The sequence below is a fragment of the Eubalaena glacialis genome, chromosome 3 (assembly GCF_028564815.1).
Source record: "Eubalaena glacialis isolate mEubGla1 chromosome 3, mEubGla1.1.hap2.+ XY, whole genome shotgun sequence".
In the NCBI taxonomy this organism is placed as follows: domain Eukaryota; kingdom Metazoa; phylum Chordata; class Mammalia; order Artiodactyla; family Balaenidae; genus Eubalaena; species Eubalaena glacialis.
Genome location: NC_083718.1, coordinates 4,990,144 through 5,010,417, shown reverse-complemented (window position 1 = coordinate 5,010,417; position 20,274 = coordinate 4,990,144). Strand labels below are relative to the sequence as shown.

At 38.2% G+C, this 20,274-nt stretch overlaps 1 protein-coding gene across 6 annotated transcripts in view; it reads right to left on the bottom strand.

Annotated features, from left to right (window-relative positions):
* The window catches only part of DENND1B (DENN domain containing 1B), a 248,657-nt gene that overhangs the window by 108,644 nt on the left and 119,739 nt on the right, over nt 1-20,274 (bottom strand). For 3 of the 6 annotated variants that reach the window (XM_061185274.1, XM_061185276.1, XM_061185277.1), the window contains 3 exons: nt 18,817-18,876; nt 17,565-17,618; nt 14,943-15,053 (listed from right to left, as the gene is read on the bottom strand). In XM_061185274.1, coding sequence (XP_061041257.1) covers nt 14,943-15,053; nt 17,565-17,618; nt 18,817-18,876 — 225 coding nt within the window. The remainder of the gene's footprint in view (nt 1-14,942; nt 15,054-17,564; nt 17,619-18,816; nt 18,877-20,274) is intronic. The other 3 variants (XM_061185278.1, XM_061185275.1, XM_061185279.1) reach the window with 3 other exon arrangements.

The following is a 20,274-nucleotide window of genomic DNA, read 5'->3' as shown; positions in this document are numbered from 1 at the left end:
AGGGAGATCAGCTCGGTGCTTTGTGACCACCTAGAGGGGTGGGATAGGGAGGGTGGGAGGGAGGGAGATGCAAGAGGGAAGAGATATGGGAACATATGTATATGTATAACTGATTCACTTTGTTATAAAGCAGAAAGTAACACACCATTGTAAAGCAATTATACTTCAATAAAGATGTTTAAAAAAAAAAAGAATAAAATAAAAGAGCTCATTTAAAACCGTTTTAAAAAGGAAAGTATTCTTTTTTATTGTTGAGAAAATAATTAACAGTGTAACAAGAGGGAAAAAATGCATTCTCAAAATGAGGAATTATAATAATAGTAACTTATTTTACTAGGCACACCCAGAGTCCAAAGCACTCTATTAAATGCTATAGCTGTTCCCCTATGCCCTTAATGGTTCTCCTTAAGTGAAGTTATGAACTTCTCGCTAATAAGGCACAATATCATCTGATGAATTTGGCTGGTTTCTTAGAGGATGATTTCTGCAACGAGAAGCAAAGTCACAAACTTTCTGCAAAGGCCAGCATTCAGCAGAGGGTCATGTCAGCTAATCAAGATCTACCAGGAAAGAAGGAAGCTCTACAGGATTTGTTAGCTTCTTAGATGCAGGGGATCAGTGACAGGGAGAGGTAAAAATACTACCCATCCCACATCCCCGCCCTGCCCCAAACCTCAGTTTCTGGCCTAAGCAACCAGGACGAATTATTTAAAGAAATATAACAAAAGTGTCAGGTTCAGGTGGGACTGTAAGGAACCTGCTCTCACAAATACTGATTCTGTTAACTATGAGACATCCAAGTGGAGATTTCCAAAGAAGGCAGAAACCTACCAAAGAAGATCTCCCTTACCCACCTAGCATCATGTAATAACTATGTGATTTAACAAATAGAGAAGATACTATTACGGCATATATTTTGTAGAGGAGATAGTAAAGTTGTAAGTAAAAAAAATACAATTAAGAAAAAATAAATTTACTAGGAAATTAAACACAGTTATATGCAAGCTGTATAAGGTAAGAACAATGAAGTACATCGTAGACAAAAGTTAGGGACTGGCCACTAAGAGGCTGTGCCACTCTGGCACACCTGCAAATATAACCAGATCCCAGTTTCCTAATCTTTAAAATAAGAAATACATGCTAGATGATCTATAAACACCATCTCTGAGAGACCTAACATTCTCTACTCTTAGATCAGATCAGTTCTAACATTTTGTATTTTTAGTAATAGTTAAGAATTGTTTTTTCCATACGGGTGGTTAACAGAACATTTTAACTAGATTATAATTCAGACCCACCTTCGAAATCTATCTAAACATAATCTCTAAAAGCTTTAAAGCACATTAGGTAACTGTGAAATTGGAGACATTATAATAATTTACTTGCTTAATTCAACAGAGTTTTTGAGTACCTGCCACGTGCCATCATAAATCTCTACTAAGCAACAGGGACACAGAACAGAACAAGTTACATATCGGTGGGGAAAGCAAACAATAAACAAGTAAAACACACATTACGTCAGAGGTAAATTCCATGAAGAAACCTCAAGCAGGGTAAGGGCAGAAGGGCCATTCTAGACAGCAGCGTAGGGACAAACTCTGATGTGGCCGCATCTGCACTGAGACCTGCCTGAAATATGGGAGCCACGTATGGTGGACTTGGGGAGAAGGGCGTTCAGGAGTCCCGAGGTGGGAGCAGGCTTGGCACCTTCTTGGAGTAGTAGGGGGTCGGCTGATTAGATTAAACGGGAGAACAGCAGGAGTTGAGGTCAGAGAGGAAGCAAGGTCGGAACTGAAGAGCCTCCTGGGACACAGCAAAGACACCAGATTTCATTCTGGATAAGATCTGTCTGCACCTCTGAACACAGTGCTAACTGTCACAACAAATCATTTACCTAGAACATTTCCAGAACTTTGCAAATTAAGGAAAATAAACAACATACTTTAGAAGTTTGCTTTGCAGAATAAAGTTCTATAAAGAAATGAGATCAAATGGAGTATAGTCTATAAAAATACTGAATCACTATGTTGTACACCTGAAACTAGTATAATATTATAAATCAACTACATGTCAATTAAAAAAAAAAGAAATGAGATCAATTTATAAGCCAAGTAAGAAGGAGAATCTTCTTACTTTTAGGTTATTTATGAAATACTGAATCTTTAAGCTGAAAGGGAAATGCTAATCGTATTTCTTTGGATCAGAATTACCCAAAATTCTATGATAGGTTCAGGATAGGGCTAGAACCCCAGAGCACTCTTCTGACATTCTGTCAGCTGTTTCTCTAACACCACAGTTGTTCTTCATGAAAGCAGGGGAGAGGAGAGAAGAAGATTCGGTGTTTGGGTTAGAACATGTTCCTGGCACAACATCCTTGAAACTGAAGGACTTATACATTGCTATCATTGAATAAAAATGAAGTGTACTAAATAAAGAAAAAAATGTACCAAATAAAGGTCAAAGGAAAAAACATCTTCGTTAAATGGCATAGGAATATTTAAATGCACATATAATTCCACAAAGCACACTCAATATATTGAACTGATTCAAACCCAAAGTGTTGACTAACACAAAATAAAATCACTGGGATATTTATTTCCCATACAGTACAACTGTAAAATAAGTACATATGAAAACCATGTGAAAGAGACAAGAACTGGGGCCTGTGAAATCAGAGGGAGAAACCTGACAAGAAACGTTGGCAACAGTGAACTTAGTGGTGGAATAAAGGCACCTGGAGCTTCCCGTTCTGGCCACAGGTCTAAGGGAGTTGCCCTCACTGACAACGGTAACGAGAGCAAACGTCTATATGATGCTAGCTCTGTGCCAGGCACTATTCTCAGCACGTGACATACTCAGATTTAGTGCTACAACAGCCTTATGAAGCAGGCAGTGGTATCATGCTCCCACTTTACAGATCAGGACACTGTGGCAGAGTTACACCACTTGCCTGAGATCACACAACTAGCAAGTGGCAAATCCAGCAGACCAATGCCAGCAGGCTCCAGACTACAATAACCATTATATTAACCTGCCTTTTGATACACAAAGATTCAAAATTCCCATTCATTATAAGGCTCTGAATAATATATGCTGGCTGAAAATATTTTATCCTAATTATATAGCGGAGAATGGGTCTCTGACTGAACAGACAGATAAGAACAGTTGACCTTTAAATGAAAAATTCAGGGTCTAGGACAGAGACGCAATTTACAAAACTTTCCCAGGCATCACAGTCTGCGCCTTCAGCAGGAAACCAGGAGAGCAGATTCTCTGAAAAATGTTACAAAGATAAGATACTTGATAAAAATGCTACGAGTTATCATCTCGATCTGCATCTGCAAGTATATTTAGTTGGAAGCCAAACCAAAGTTCTTGCCCTTTGTGATATGAAATCTCACCTATACCTTGTTCTTAAACTATATATTTATTGAGGAGATCAGCCTACTAATACAACTAAGCAATGTTTTAAGCAATTCAGTAGACATCTATTTTGAGAAGAAAAAAACCACATTATCAGATTTCCAAGGAGAAGACAGGAAAACGATCTATCGAGTGTGATGACCGCAACGGAAAACAGCACGATTCTAATTCACACGCTTTACAAGTAAAGATCTCACCCTGACGCGCCGCCACTCCTGTTGTTCTAGTCTCTGTGTATCTCTTAGCCAGATTCTGCCTCATTTTAATGTAGGAGTCCCACTGCCTTCAACTAAAGTTCTACATGAATCACTGGGGGGCAGATTTATGTCCCCTAAGAATGTATTTATGCACAAAATCCCAAGAAATATTGATTAGAGACTTCATTTGATTTTTAACTGAATCAATGTTTACTTCAGAAATGTAAGCGCTATAGATACCTAAAGGTACACAGAATAAACTGTTGCAGATATGAACGTGATAAATTTCCTTGTGGAATGAAAAAAATTTCAGTGGAAAGCATAAAAAAACTATCTGTTTAAACACATTTAATTTACATTCACGTTTAAAAGTTGAGGACAAAAAAGGTAGCAGCACAGTATTTGAAAACTACAAAGCTATCCCAACTATGAGATATTCTTACTTGAGCAAAATTCTGACACTCAAATTAAGTGATAGTTATAAAGAAATGTTTAGAGAAATAGCAATTTTATATCATGAAAAAAGACAGTATTTGGCTGTACATTTTTCTTTTTTAATACCTTTTTATACTAAAATATCATCTTCTATTTCATTCTCTTTCTCCATACCCTGTAGGATGGTAAATTCTGCTGCATCATTACTAAACTTCATCCTGACCTCTCTGCATCATATCCAGGTCCTTGGAAAGTTCTGCTCATCTCACGGCTGCTCACTGGTTAATTAGCTCTTCCGAGCCAAACAATTCTAATATTTTCTTGCTTGCTTGCTTCTTCCGTGTACTCATTCTTTCATTCATTTGACACATGGGGAAACCGAGGCAAAGTTAAACCAACTGCCCAAGATCACACAACTAGATGTGAGACACCAAACATGTGTTGGGCATCGCTGCTGGTGCTGGGGACAGAATAATGAGCCGAGGAGACAAAGCCTCTGCCCTCAAGGAGCTTTCACTCTAGTGAGCCTCAACATGCACCATTCCTGTTGTACCAACCCCACCTCAATTCTGAACTTCTGTAGCTGGCACACTGCATATAAATGTCAACGCCTTCAAACACTTTCCTCCCCTACATGACTTTCCCCATCACTAAATTTACTGCTCTCTAGTTCACATCTTCAAGCCAATTCTGTAGCAGTTTAGCTTTTCCTGGAGAAGGCTCATCTACCTTTCCACAACTTTCAGGAGTCTGACACTATAACACAGCTCAAATGTATCTATCTTCTCTCCACACAAACTTCTAGACCCTGGATTCTAGAGGACTATAAGTTAGGCTGTTCGTGTGAATTATATAAAAACCATATTTTTTAAAATAAGGCATTTATTTAAGAAATAAACAGTACAGTTAAAGAACCACTGCATTTAACAATTAGGAAGAACCTTAGAAATCATTCTTGTTCAATTCTTTCATTTTTTATATAATAAACTTCAGGATAAAAGGAAAAAATGGCTTATATGAAGTCATCCAATTTTTTAGTTGAGTAGTCAGGAACTGAAAAACAAATCTCTAATTTTAGAAGATATTATTGATATAATCACACTACTACCATATTTGGGGACATATTCCAAATAACGAATAAATAAAATCTAATTGACTGAACCTACTTTTTTAACTAGTAGGCATCTCTGAAAATCACAACTTAAAATATCTCTCACCAGGAACAAAACTAATGGCAAACCACCAGCAACTGAAAGACAGACAACCACAAGCAGCCCCAAAGGACCTCTGAATCCTTACAAGTGAAGTGACTATTTGTAAATTACAGATATTTAAATGAGAATGAATAATTGTACATATATATTATATGCTGTATCATTCAAATTGTATATAATATTCCCATATATACTTAACGTACACATATGTATATTTAGCAGGCATATCAAACACTTGTAAATATATACATCTATACATAAACACACACACACACTTTCACAGAGTTACAATTTACTAGTAGCAAATGACATCAGGCTCTGCCCCCATTATATATCAGACACTAAGGAAATAGCTGATGAATATTCGTCCTTTGTGTGTCATTGTAAACTTCTCCCTCTTATTTACCTACTTTCAAGCAGACTCTACATCCAACAGACATTTCCTTATTAGCCATGTTTCTAAAACCCAACTCCATCTACCTTTCACAGTCACTGTTAGTTCAGGAGCTGGTCATCTCTTTTTCTAATTACTGCGACTGCCTTTTAACAAGACACCTGTCAGTCAGAGTTTCCCTACTCTATTTTTTCTAATGCCACCAGCTTCTCTTCCCCAAAACAAAACTGGTCACAGCATGTCCCTCATTTGCCTCCCCACAATCTGTTGGATAAAATCCAAACCCCTTCATTTACCAAACATGGTTCTTCACAATCTGGCCACTGCTCTCTCTCCAACTAGATCTTGTAGCATGACTTCTCTCTGTCACTCTCTTTGCGCACACATACACACACACAAGAATATATTTCCTAGACAAAACACAAATTCCTTCCAAGAACCAGGTGTGATATTGAGGTCAACTCTTTAATCTACCACCCTCCCTCCTATATTTCCCACATCAGAGCTCTAGTCACACTGACTGGCCTTGATTGACACTATATAATTTATTATTTATTACGATTCTAGAGAATCATAAATTAATAACTTTGAAATTCCCACTACCTGGCAAATAATAATAATTATCGATACCAAATGAATAAATACCCTTATACTCTATGTTTGGAAAACTCTACCAATGTCAAATATCTCCTTCAAAATAAAGATCTATGTTTTTCTTCTCAAGTGGTTAACTAGTGTTTACTCTTTCCATTACACTATTTTATCATAGTAAATCACAACAAAATATGAGATTCATGGAAGCTGTGCCTTCAATTTATGCCTCTCAGATCCAAGTTCACTCTCTGCTAGCCATCTGTGACAATGGATCTGGGCCCTTGAAGTGTTTACCAGACGGAGGACAGAGTGCGCTGTCCGCAGGGGACGCAGGAGACGCACTGCAGGAGGAAGGGACTGGGGCTTCCTGGTTCCGTGTCCTCGGGGGCAGGCTCCTGCAGGGCCTGCGCGTCTCCGGGGCCTGGCTCTTGTAGGACACTGCTCAGTAGTACCCAGCAGTAATACCTGGCACCTTCTTCAGGTGGTTCTGTAGCAGAACGTGTCTAGGGAGACGTCTCCCATGGCAATCAGGTAAACTACCTGGTGGCAGGTTAATTACACTGAACCTCTTCCATCAAGAAGGAGGCTCGATTAGGTTCACTCTCACTGGAATAAATATTCTGGCTAAGGACTCGTCTCCTCTGCCGTAATCCTTCTGCCAGCAACACCACCATCAGACTCACAGAATAACACACCTGTCAGCACGGCACTCCGTAAAGCACCGACTCTCTTCAAGGTATTCATGTAACCGCAAAGCAGAGCAAGAGGCTCATGTCCATGAACTCAACTACTCTGGTCTACACTTATAACCTAGAAGCTGCTGGCCTAGTCAAAAGGTAGAATGGCTCACCGAAGCCTCAGTTATGACGCCAGTTGGGAAAGAGCACCCTTAAAGGGTGGGGCTCTGTTTAACATGATGCAGGATACGCTTCGAATCAGAAACCGTTTTACGGTGCTGTTTCTCCCAAAGCCAGAATCCATGGGACCGGGGGTCAAGGGGTAGGAGTAGGATTGGCCCTCTCATCATCACTCTTAACAGCCCACTTGCAGAAATTCTAATTCCTGCCCCAGCCATGCAGGGCGCTTTCGGTTTGGGGATCTGACCTCCCAACAGTGGAATGCTTCCACTTGAACCAGAAGATGTGACTGCCACCTGGCCCTCTGGGTTCCTTAATGCCACTGAATCAACAGGCTAAACATTGGGGTTAATCTACTGGCTGGAATGATTGATCTCAATAACCAGAAGTAAGTCGGGTTGTTTTTACACAACAGAGGCAGGGGGGACTATGTCTGGAACCATGGAATTCTCTGGGATGCGTCTTGGTACTTCCATGCCTGGTACTAAATGTTAATGGGAAACTACGGCAATCAAAAAAAAAAAAAAAAAAAAAAAAAAAAACCCAAAACTATTGAGGATCCAGACCTTTTGGAAATGAAAGTTTGCATCATTAAACCAGGTAAAAAAAATCCAACCAGCTGAGGCTCTGGCTGAGGTGAGGGGACTATGGAACAGGTAATGAAAGAAGGAAGTCAGAAATATCAATTATGGTCTCATGAGCAGTTACATAAACAAGGGCTGTAGTAGCTTTCCATATTTTTAATTTTCCTTTCATATGTTTATTTTTACCTGCTAACCATTTTTTCTTCTATGTCTCATCTTTATCTTACATATATGTTGTTAGTAGTTAACAGAAAATTAAATGTGACTGTAATTGAAGAGATGGACACAGTGACTCTTGGTACTGTGCTGCCTCTCATTTGGGGGAAAGGGTGAAAATGTCTGTACTTGGAAAAGGACAGCTACATCTTATTAGGTAGACACAGAGCTTTGCTCTGCTGTTGTTCAGGAAGTGCAAATGATTTAGAGGGTGTCACTGGAGGATAAGCATCCAAAGGGGTGGACTGTACCGGTTACCGATTTATTGCCTCTCACCTCCAAGTTTACCCCTCTTTGTCAGATCTGAGAAAATAAATCTGTGCCCTTTAGATATCTTTTCCTTTTAGCAGCCGGCACGATGTTAAGCTTTGTCCGGAGAGGGCAATGAAGCGACATTTCGGGAAGACAGGGCTTGACGTCCCGGCCCCCGGTGTACTCAGCAGGCGGTCCCCCTCGGAGCTCGCCAAGCACGGGTGGGTGCCGTGTGACAGCAGCTCAGCCCTGCCGGCCGCAGGGGCCAGGGGCCCCGGCTCGCCACGGCAGCTCCGGGCAGGGTGCCTGTGGCCCCCGCGGCGCGCGGCTCCTGCGGCACAGAGGCTTCTCCTGCACCTGGTGGGTGAGAGTGCCACCGTCAGTGGCACCCGGCGGCCGGAAGCCTCCCTCGGTGCCACCCTCCCCCAGCTGGCTTCCGGGGGGCGCGGTGGCGGGGGGCCTCGGCGAGATAGCCCGGAGGAGCGGCCTCTCCCAGTGGCTCCAGAGCAGTGTGCTCCCAGCAGGGCGCCTCTCTGGGCACGGATCCCCAGCTCCCCGCAGGTTCGTGGCTGCTTTATACCTACTATGCCAGGTTCTTCACGGCTCCCGGCACTTCCCGCAGCCCCTCCCTGTTACCCCGATCCCACATGACAGTCTTAAATTCTTTATATTCAACTTGCATCGTTCAGACGACTGTAGTTTCTCTCTCCTGACTGGACCCAGACTGACACAGAGGCTGTGACCTCGTTACCTTGCCTGTGTATGTAGAACACTGTCTGGCATGAGTTAGGTGAGCCGTAGATGAGGAGTGATTCAATGAATGAACAAAGAAACCACCTGCCATGGGAAGAAAGGAGTACATTTTCTCCTTAGGACTACGTGAAGGCCAAAAGATAGCAAACCAAGTTCCTGTACAGATTGGACAAGAGTCAATATAGCAAGAGAAATTCATGAAGCTGAAAGTGTTTAAGATGTATTGATAACTTTTCCCCCAAGGAATTACAATTTTGGCATAGACTTCTTTAAAAATTAAAAATTTCTGGTAGAAAACAGCTGAACACAAATCTTTTTTTTTTTTAAGACAAAGGCCTATATGGAAATTATCCTCTAATTTATAAACTTCAGAATTTACAAAGAAACCTTTACTATTGTCATAATTATTATTATTTAAAGAGACTAGTGTCAAAAAAGGCAATCAAGGAGACACATTTTTACTTGTTAAAGAGACATGTTTCTACCCTGGCATTTGCAGCATCAGATGAACACTTCATATTTCATACCATAATTAGTGAAAATTTTATTATATTTTAAAAACTTTTCTCTCTGATATCCACAGTTCAAAAGATTAAGTTTACTGCACCCACATACACACACACATACCGACCACGGTTCTAACCCTTATTGTGCTCGTTTCTATGAAAAACAGCTCTTATCACCTCAAGAGTTGGAAGATACAAAACACCTGCAGTTTTTCCCGTCTTAGAAGTTTCCTCCACACAAATCTTCCCACAAAGTGTCACATGACCACCTCAATAGTCCCATTTCCACGCTCCAGCCACATCCACTTAGCAGTGAATGAAAATGCAATGTTCTGAAGAGCAGTATCCAAGTCAAATAACACACTGGTAAGTAAGAGTCATTGTCTGCAGTTTCGGCTGACATAACTGGCTGCTATGGGCTTTGGGAAGAATTAAAAATCTAAAAATTGTTCCTAGATTCTCTCTCCCTGAGAGGTCTTGATAATAATTTTTAACCGCACCACGCTGCTGCAGCTTTAAAATCATAAGGGGGAAAAATACACTTCAGTAATCTGAAGCAGGGAGTAGATCTGGGTAATCTTTGTTCTCGCACCAACTGTTCAGTTCTTAATCTCCAGAAAGATTCTCTGTGCTGCCGGTTTCAGATTAAATGCTGATAGGTGGCACTACTAAGAGATAAGTTAAGAATACGTAAAATCCAGATGGAGAGGTTAAAATCCTGCGGATTCCCCTTCAATCTAACTCAACCTATAACATCTACATTTTAATAGCTGATTTTCCGCGGATCACAAGATTTCTTTTTGCATAGGCCCTTGATGGTATTAATGACAGAAGGGGAGAAAAGCATATGCTTAAATGCCTGGGGGCAACCGTAACAAAGGAAGAGATGACAGCGTATTAGCACAATTCCTGCACTCACAGCACACCGCCTGCTCTGCGCAGTCCAGACAGGACACGGACCACACAGTCACATCTCTGTAGCTAATGTGCTTACAGACTCCAAGAGGGTGATATCTACCAACTAAATATTGGTCAAAATGGGAGCTAACACTCAGACATCTGCTCTAAAGAGAGCATCTCTTGTACCTGCTTCCACAGGCCACAAAGATACACTCTAGTTAACACATCACTGACAGGATGACGAGAGCTCCTGTCAGACGCTGGCCAGCTCAGTGTTGGAAACAAAACGCACGGCCCCAGCTGACTAGCTAGAGAACGTCTGGGGGACAATTACAGAGCACCTGACAAGGCTTCGTGCCTGACTGACTTGAGAGCCGATGACACGGCTTTAAACAGCAATCCTTCCCTACCTCTGGTCACAAAACAGCAAAAAGTCAACTGATACACCCTTGTAATATCATGATTTATTCCTTTGCTTTGAATACATGAGACTCTGGGCCGATGTCCTGCTAGTCTGCTATTCACTTGGGGCTTAAAGCTCTAGGACCTGCCTACGGCATGTACAAAATCAACATTCTTGTTCAGGATTACCAGGAACCCTTCTGTGTGTACCGGATAATGTACACATCAGTAGGATAAACACAAAACCGATGACATTCCAATTCATTCAACTCAAAACACGGAAAAATATAATAGTGAGTCCTAACAAAATACATTTTACTATAAGGAGGAAAAACCCACGAAAAATTTTAAAACATAACAATACTCTTGATACTTCTGCTAACATAGCTCAAAACTTTTTTATTTTAAAGTTTATCGCTATAAAGATAATTACAAATTATAATTTTAACTACACACAATACCTGAGGAAGGAACACTCAGGTAGCTCACTACCTGTCAGGGTATCACCAGTAAAACCCCCGGCTAGCTATAAAGTTGACAGATATGATTCTAATAAAATTATGACCATATCAAAGTATAAATCCAAAGTTCCCAAAACTATAACAAAATTATAAATGCGAGAAACTTATACATGCTCTTCCAATAATTAAAAATTTGGCCATAGATTAAAAAGTGAAAACCGGGTAAAACACAATTTCTTGCATTAATTTTAAGTACACTATAGTCTTCGTGGTATATAAAATCCTATAAGGATGTAAAAAGCTTCACTGGCAGTAGTCTTAACCTCAATTCATTGATATGTTAACTATTCCTTCCTTGGTCGTTTCAGAGGTTCCACTAAACGCTTTCTAAAAAATATTTACTTCTAATTTATGTTATGGTACTAGTCTTTGACCTTAAACATTACTGTGCGTGGAATTTATAGCATGCATGTGTGTATATACATGAATTTTTCAAGCTAGATTCAAGTGAAGCAGCTTCCCCTACAGAAGGAGGGTGAGGAGATCATGACAGCAAACTTGAATTATGTTTCTTTTATCAGTCCTACTGCCCCAGATGGTGAACCAAAACAAAGCTGTTAACTGAGAGGTGACATCACCACCAAGTTTTCAGGAACTTTCATAAACAACTGGTATTACGTTGACCTCAAATATAAGAAACAACTCCCTGACTAATACCAAGCCTTTATTAAAATAATTTATTTTTTAATTCAAACAAAGTTAAAGGGTAGGCATGTTCATTTTTACTCTAAACTGCAGATCTAGATTATTATAAATTTATAGCTGATAATCATTTAATCTTACGCAGTTAAAATTCTAAGCATTTCATATATACACATACATGTGTGTGCATGTACACATATCCTTAATCTTTAAAGCAACCCTATGAGATTAAAACTAGTATTACTCCCATGTTCCCAGATTAAATGTGAAGAAACTGAGTGGAAGAGAGGTTACCTAGCCATTAAGAGGTGTTTACAAATTACAACAAAAAGAAACACCAACATTTTACAACACTTACTAAAAAATGTTTTTACAAAATATTTACATATATTCAGATTTCTTTCCTTTTTTAATTGAAGTATAATTGACTTGAAATATTATATTATTTTCCGGTGTAAACACAGTGATTTGGGATTTTTATACATTACGAAACGATCAGCACTGTTAAGTCTAGTTACCATCTGTCGCCAGAGTTATGGCAACATTACTGAGTATGTTCCCCCTGCTGTACGTTACATTCCTGTGACTTATTTATTTTCTCACTGGAAGTCGGTGCCTCAGCCCCCTTCACCTGTTTTGCCCATCTTCCCACCCCACCTCCACCTCTGGCAACCACGTGTTTGTTCTCTGTATCTGTGAGTCTGTTTCTGTTTTGTTACATTTGTTTGCTTTGTTTTTCTAGATTCCACATATAAGTGAGATCATGTGGTATTTGTCTTTCTCAGTCTGACTTATTTCACTTAGCATCATGCCCTCAAGGTCCATCCATGTTATTACTAATGGCAAGATTTTATTCCTTTCTGTGGCTCAGTAATATTCCATTGTATATATGCACCACATCTTCTTTATTCATTCATCTATCATGGGCACTTAAGCTGCTTCCGTATCTCGGTTATTGTGAATAAGGCTGCAATGAACATAGGGGTGCAGATATCTTTTTGAATTGGTGTTTTTGTTTTCTTTGGATAAAAACCCAGGAGTGGAATTGCTGGACCACATGGTAGTTCTATTTTTAATATTTTGAGGAACCTCCATACTGCTTTCCATCAGATTTATTTCTAATGTTTCCCTACACAGACCAGCTTATACATTCACTCACAGAGCTCACTCCCACACTTTCTTCGGACCTCTGCTCAAATACCACCTCATGAGAGAAGGCTTCCCTGACCTCCCTACACAAAACTGAAACCTGCCCCTGACCTTTCATCCCACACTCACACTCACTTTCTCCCTTATCTCTTGGTACTCAGCACCATATGACCTAACAGCTATTTATTCATTCATGTCTTTATCTTCTCTATCAGTTGGATATAAGCTCCAAGAGTGTTTGGACTTCGCTTTGCTTACTGCTGAATCCTCAGTGCCTAGAAAGTGGCAAGCACATAGTAGGTGCATAATAAATATGTTACATGAATTAATCTTGATAGGAATTTAGCTCCTAGGTCTCCAAGACAGCTTGTACAATCTTTTTAATCTTCAGGACAACATCCACATAGAAATATTCTTTATAATCTTGAAAAAACTGGCTTAAAAAAGTGATGAGGATAAGTTGTGTGGCACAGCTAAAAAAGAAATAAATTAATAAATAAAGGCAGGAAATGTCAGTGTAACCAAAAAAAAATGTAGTTTAAATAAAAAAATGTGATGAGGAGGAGGCGAAGGGGAGGATAAATAAGAATGATTTTACCTCAATGCTAAGTTAAGCACAGCAGAAAAACAAATATATAAAAAGTACCAAATAATTCAGATTGAATTTCTTAACGTCACTTTAAGAAAATGCAAATAATTACCTGCATTCATTGACTGGCACTTATTCTCTGATTGAACTACATCATTTCTCCACACGTACTCCTTCAAATGCATATAACGTGTTTTTCAATGTGTAAAATAATGTATTTTCAATTTTTTTTGAAAAGTGGGCATATCATTATTGCATTTCAAAATCTCAAAACTGTATTTTTTCAACTCTAGAGTAATGCAAATAACCCAAAATTAGAATCAGGAGACCCAGTTTCACATTACCTGTCTCCAACTATCTTATTTGGCCTTGGGGTGGCCATTTAACCTTTCTCTGAAAATATCAATACCTTTCTCATCGTTACACCCGAAATAGATGCCCTAGAGAAATCCTGAAGCTCCTTCTGCCCTAAAATACTAAAACTTTACAGAATAAGGTTTGTATTTCTACTATCAGAGAACAAAACATAAAGATGTTATCTTATTTTTATCAGTTAGCCAAATTTGCAAGGAAGCTAATTCACGAAATATTAAATAATGTTTTTAATAAATATCTCATACATTACATTTATATTAAAATTTTTAGGTCAAAAATATTAAAATTTTAATGCTCAAAGTGAAAAAAATTAGAAAATCTAGCAAAATACTTCTGAATGTTTTTCTATGACCCAAGAAAACTCTATTCTCCCTGCCTTTAGCACAGTAATGAAGACCTTCCAGAAGAACATTTCAGTGAGTAGCATAAAACCTGTGATTTAAAAAAAATGCTATTTTGACTTTTAAGTTATTATCAGGCTGAAGAGCTCCTCCAAATCAGAACTATTATAGAATCCACTCCCAAACCACTACTTGGCAACAAAGATGAATCTACCTATTACCAGGTTAGGATAGCAGCTATTATCATGGCCCCTTGATTTCTTTCAAGTAGCTCCAATGGAAAAAGCCTCAAGTGAATAATAAAGATCTCATAATAGCTCTTAAGAATTCGTTAGATGGTAGAAGGCACTAAAATGAACTCCGGAGAGTTAAAAAGAAAAAAAAAAAAACTCTCATCTTCTGATAAGAAAAAATAATTAACCTGACTTAATGCACCCGCGAAGGCCTTCCATAAATCAGACCTTTGTACTCCAAGAGCCAGATTAAAACCATATATCAAAAGGGTATGTAGATATTGTCTCGTAAGCACACGCAGAGCATTTCTGCCGCTCCGTGGCCTGCAGGTCTTTCCGCGCGGAGGGGAGTGTGAGATACGCACGGTGCTGAGTTTGCCGGAGGTGATGATGACGCGCCTCTCGTGCAGCATGCTGGCGTAGAGCTGCAGCATGTTGCTGGCGTCCACGGCCACAAAGTACTCTGTGAGGTTCCTCTGCGCAAGCCAGAGACAACTGTGTAAGTTACAGGGAAAGTATCTGATACGTTCGCCACACAGACTGAAGTACAAACAACGTTAGGAGAATAAGTGGTATTCATTAAAATAATTAAATTTAATTCTATTCTGCTGCCACACAGAGCACATAGCCTTCTACTATTATTTGAAACATAGCCCTACTCTAGGAAAACATTCTCAGAGGGTGATCAGAGCATCACATCTTTCCCACCCTCCCTCCCCAGGCACCTGAAAAAGAAGCTTGTTTTCTGGGCCCCAACCTAGACCTGCTGAGTAGTAATCTTCAGAGTACAGCCCCAGGAATCCATTTTCTAAACAAATACCGCCAGTGATTCTTACACACACTGAACTTTGAGAACTGCTGCTCCAGAAAATACATTTGAGTCTCCCTCCGTTTGCCAATCAGTCAGCAGGCAATATCATTGCCTGATACTATACACTATGTATAAGGCAACCACAGGATGAGATGGGTTTATAAAGCAGACCTTTGATTCTTTATTAAGGAAGATCTTGTTCATATCCCATGTCAGGCCTGCTTTATACCACTATAACCAAATAAAAGTTGGTGTTAAATTTGATTCCTTAACACCTCAAATTGTTTTCCCCACATAGGAACAAAACTGGGGTAAGCTACGTTAACTTTCACTTTTAGATCCTCTCCTTCTTACTTACTTTTAATTTTCTGTACTCAAACTTAAGCCCATCAGAAAGCAACAAAGTGATAAAGAGACTGAATGAGAGATGACAATAGACTGAAACTGCAGTGCCAGGTGCACTATGACCCAGAAGGCTAAAACTTCTAGTTGAGCAAGAAGCTAAGAAATCCAATTGTTTCTTCTGTTTCTGTGAGGTACAAACTTTCCCAGAACAAACCAGTAATCACAGCAGGGCACATAAACGGAAACAGTGAGTGATGCTGAATTTGGTGGAGAGATTCATTTCCTGTTTTCTCTAGCTGAAGCACACCTCACCTTCCATTTCAACTCTTCATAATACAAAATTACTTTTATGTCATTCAACATTAATATTTTTCCTATAATCTCAAAGATAATTTCTAGATGGGGAATTATTTCTCAATGCAGAATGCTGCCTTATGTATAGGTCCTTGCTTTTTTTTTTTCCCTCTTCCCTAAACAGGACTTTTTAAAAATTAAAATATATTAATGGAGATGTAAAAATGTGTATTCTCAGTGGCAGTTTTTCCTCAGAATGGTTCTTTAAAACTTTCAAAGTCACAGCGAAGTTTGTGAAATTTGTTAAATCAAGCTATTAGCGGTTTATTAGTAAATTTAAGAAAGGTATGAAGAGGAGAGGCTAAAAGCAAGAGACTGACTTGTATTAACAACCCTGATGTGAGGGGCAGGCGTGCATAAGTCAAGGTGGTCAGTCAGCCTCCAGGAAACCTAACAGACACCCCCAGCCCACGGTGGATTCGCACAAGACTTGAGGGCCTGTGGTGTGACCTGCTGATCTGATGGTCTATCCCAGGCCCACGGGAAGAGCGGCTGAAGGCAGTCTCTCACAGGAGTTAACTGGACTCATCTGTACCAAAAACACCACTGACAGTCTCGGTTCGAAATTAGGAAATTTACAATTGTCTTCTTGGACTTTGTTCGTTCACTTATAACCCACGTGCTTTTGGAAACCAAACACTCAGCAGGTTCAAAAACATTTTTGGAAGAACAGTAGAGTTCTGAGGAAAATAATACATATTGCTTAAGTTGATGTTTCCTTCACTTTGATTGAATTATTTCTACTAATTCATTTTATCTTTCCAAAACAAGGCTGAAAAAAATTATGAAAGGAAATACTTCCTTTTCACACAGCATCCAAAAGTGTACTTGTCAATTCCATTTATCCATGTAACCTTTTCTACAGAATTTTAATTTGTAATAACTACTAAAACACTGAAAATATTTCTAGTAAGGCTACAATCAGGACTCTAAATAAATGTGAAATGTAGCAATTTTATAATTTCTTGTATCCTTCAAACCTTACAAAACATTTATTACTTATATTAAAAATCAGTAAATCAAGTAGAGAACATCTAAAATTTGAACAGAGATATATATATATATAAGGAATCTAAATACTGTGGTCATTTCACTAAAGTAACTATTTGCGTGAAAATATTTCCCATTGCACGTGTTCATTCCCTGCCAACAGGAGTCATCTCCTGAGACCTCTCTTCTGCCTGATCCGGGGAGCTCAGGACCTAACTGAACACAGACAACCCTACTGAACTATCTCAAATGGTAGAAATCGTTTTTCTCATAAAATTTGTCTTATCTACAACCAGATATTAAGAAGGAGGTAAAGTAGCAGATACATAAAGAAGAAAAAGAGATAACAACATTATTCTTTATTTTTTCATTTTTTCTCACAGAGAGTTACAATGTTTTCTATTTCTCTACAAAGAAATCCTTAAACAGTGAGACCAAAATAAATAAATTTCATAATATCAGTAGAATAAAAACATAGAAAACTTACACTCTCCGGTATTGTTGGGAGTCCAGTTACATCAGGGGCAATGAAGTAGGAATGCTAATCAACAGAAATAAATCACATAAGAAAAGGGAATTAAAATTTGGTAGCATTATGTATAATTTGAGATTAAAAATTTTAAAACATATCAACTAAATAAATACCAAGGACTGATGCTCAGGGTTTGTTGAATTTGAGAGATTCTTAAATGAGATAGCAGGTTTATATGAGATTTAACAATAACTTTCTCATACAAAAAGTTTAAGTGTTGGTTAAAAATATTTCATTTTACAATTGAAGTGGGAATCCTAGAAAAAGTTTATTAAGACGAAAAAAGCATATTACTGAAAAACAGATAATTTTAACACATTTGGTTTAGGGAGCCTGGAAAAATAAGGCTTGTTTACCCAAGAATATATCAAAATCTATTGAGATTTTTGAGTTCCTACAGTTAAGTCCCCATAAATTTCTCTGGTACATATCAGCCACTATATTATTTAGAAAGCAGAAATAAAAAATAATTTTTTAATATTTAAAACTTCTTAAAAGGTAATTAACCCAAAATACAACTTTTATACACCCACTAAACAAATGTTAATTAGCTTCTATAATATTCAAAGCAATACAAAAGTTCATAGACATATTTACACAAAAAGCATACTGTGCACACCTTCACGTTTCACAGAATGTTCCCAAATTTTACCACCCAGAATCAGAGTACAAGTCAATCACCAAAATCATTTTATTTTCTGTTCATATTAATCTCCAAAATCATTTTACTATCTCACATAAGGACTTATTTAATATTGTCTTATAATTAAAGATTTGGGGGGAAAAAACCATTCTAGCCAATACTGAGCACCAGTGAACTCGTCAGAGCAAGGCAGGTTGGCACAATCATAGTGCATGACTTGCAGGGTGGAAGAACAAGGTCCTGAGACCCTGGACAAAACATGTGACAGACACCCATGCAGTGAGCCCACTTTGACATCACCACCACTGACATGTGGGTAAGCATGGATTTGGTCTCTATGAGCTACTTGTATTTGGATGGATTTTTAATAGCACTGTATTTCATAAAGCTATGCTTTAAAAGATAGTATAAACAGAAAATATAATCCGAATGATTAATTTTCTTAAAAGCAGCAAATTCACCACTTCCCAAAGGACAAGAGTGAATCTTAAAGACATAGTGAAAGAAGTAATTAACTTCCCAATTTAACAGTGATTTTCAGAAGCCAATGTCCTTTGAACTCACCCGTGCTAGGGAGGGCTGATCTTTCAGAACTTGCTCACTGGCAATAAATATCTCTTGGTTCTTACAATACATAAGAGACAAAATGAGTATTTTACTTTCATGGGAGAAATTTACACAACAATTTGCTGTGTATTTGAGACAAACCCATGTAGCCACATTATCCGCTGAAAACATTTGAATAGCATTAATTACAAATGTTTTAAATGCTGATTTGCTAGTTTTATGCTAGAAAAATCTTGAAGTACTTTAATTCTCGACTGAGAGTACAGAATTCTGTGGATATTTAACGGCTTTGAAATGTACTTTCAAAAAAAGCATTTACATTAGATATTAACATTTCATAAAATCTCTGTGATATTCTAGTGGTTATAATGTCAAGTCTTGAAAAACTCATGTGATGGAATTTTCATGAAATACAAAATTTTAAGAAAATCACAGCAGTTTCTCAAGACTTGTCATATTTTTATAATGGAAATTCTGCAAACAAACAAAAATTTCTTTTCCACTTGTGGAGGAACAAAAATGCCTATGACCATCAATTTTAACCTGACATCACAAAACTAAAACTGTACTAGTAGGTGAAGACAAGTGTTTTCATCCCAGTTTTGCTGGTCATTAACTGCACAGCACTGGCACGTGACTTGTAACCTGTTACTGAAGTCAAATGAAATTACTAAGTGGACTTTACATAAAGGTTTATCAACCAGTCGGATTTAACAATACCTAGGATATTGTATTGAGAACAGGTGAACAAGATTTGAAACCTATCACAGACTACTGATTCAAAAGCTTGTATGTGAGGCTTAAAATATAAAAATAACCATCAGACATGGAAATACAACACAGTCACTCAAATTCCTTTACCAAGCTTATTTCAGATATAATAAAAATCCTCTCCTTATCAAATGAAACTTCAGTTTACTAGCAACTAACATTCAAATAGCTTTTTGTGGTATATCTAAATATATCATTTCATAAAATTCCCCAAACAACTTTCTCAAAAACTGATTCACTAAATTTCTCAAATGGATAAAAGGGAACATCAAAAGAGATTAACTTTTTTGCCTCACATCACACATTTAGTGACTGTGATTTAAACCAAAATCTTCTAGTCTTTAGGTATGAAGAAGCCTAGACGTCTTTGACTTAGTTCTTATTAATAAAGGTAAAGTGTTTCAATATCCAATATTTCTGAAATGTATTTTTATAAGATATTTAGTTACTCCTGAACAAATAAGACAGTCAAATTTAGAGAATACATTTCTATTTCTCAGCTCTCCGTTAATAGCTGCCTCTATCATCTTAGCACTTACAGAATGTTTCCTTCACCATTTAACAAAGTGTTAGAATCACTTCACACATACAACTCTTCCAAAAAAAAGCACTGATTTTCAGAACATCCAGAGCTTTTCTTCCTTCTCCGGGGCATTTTCCCTTGTCCTTTGTACTTCATTCCCA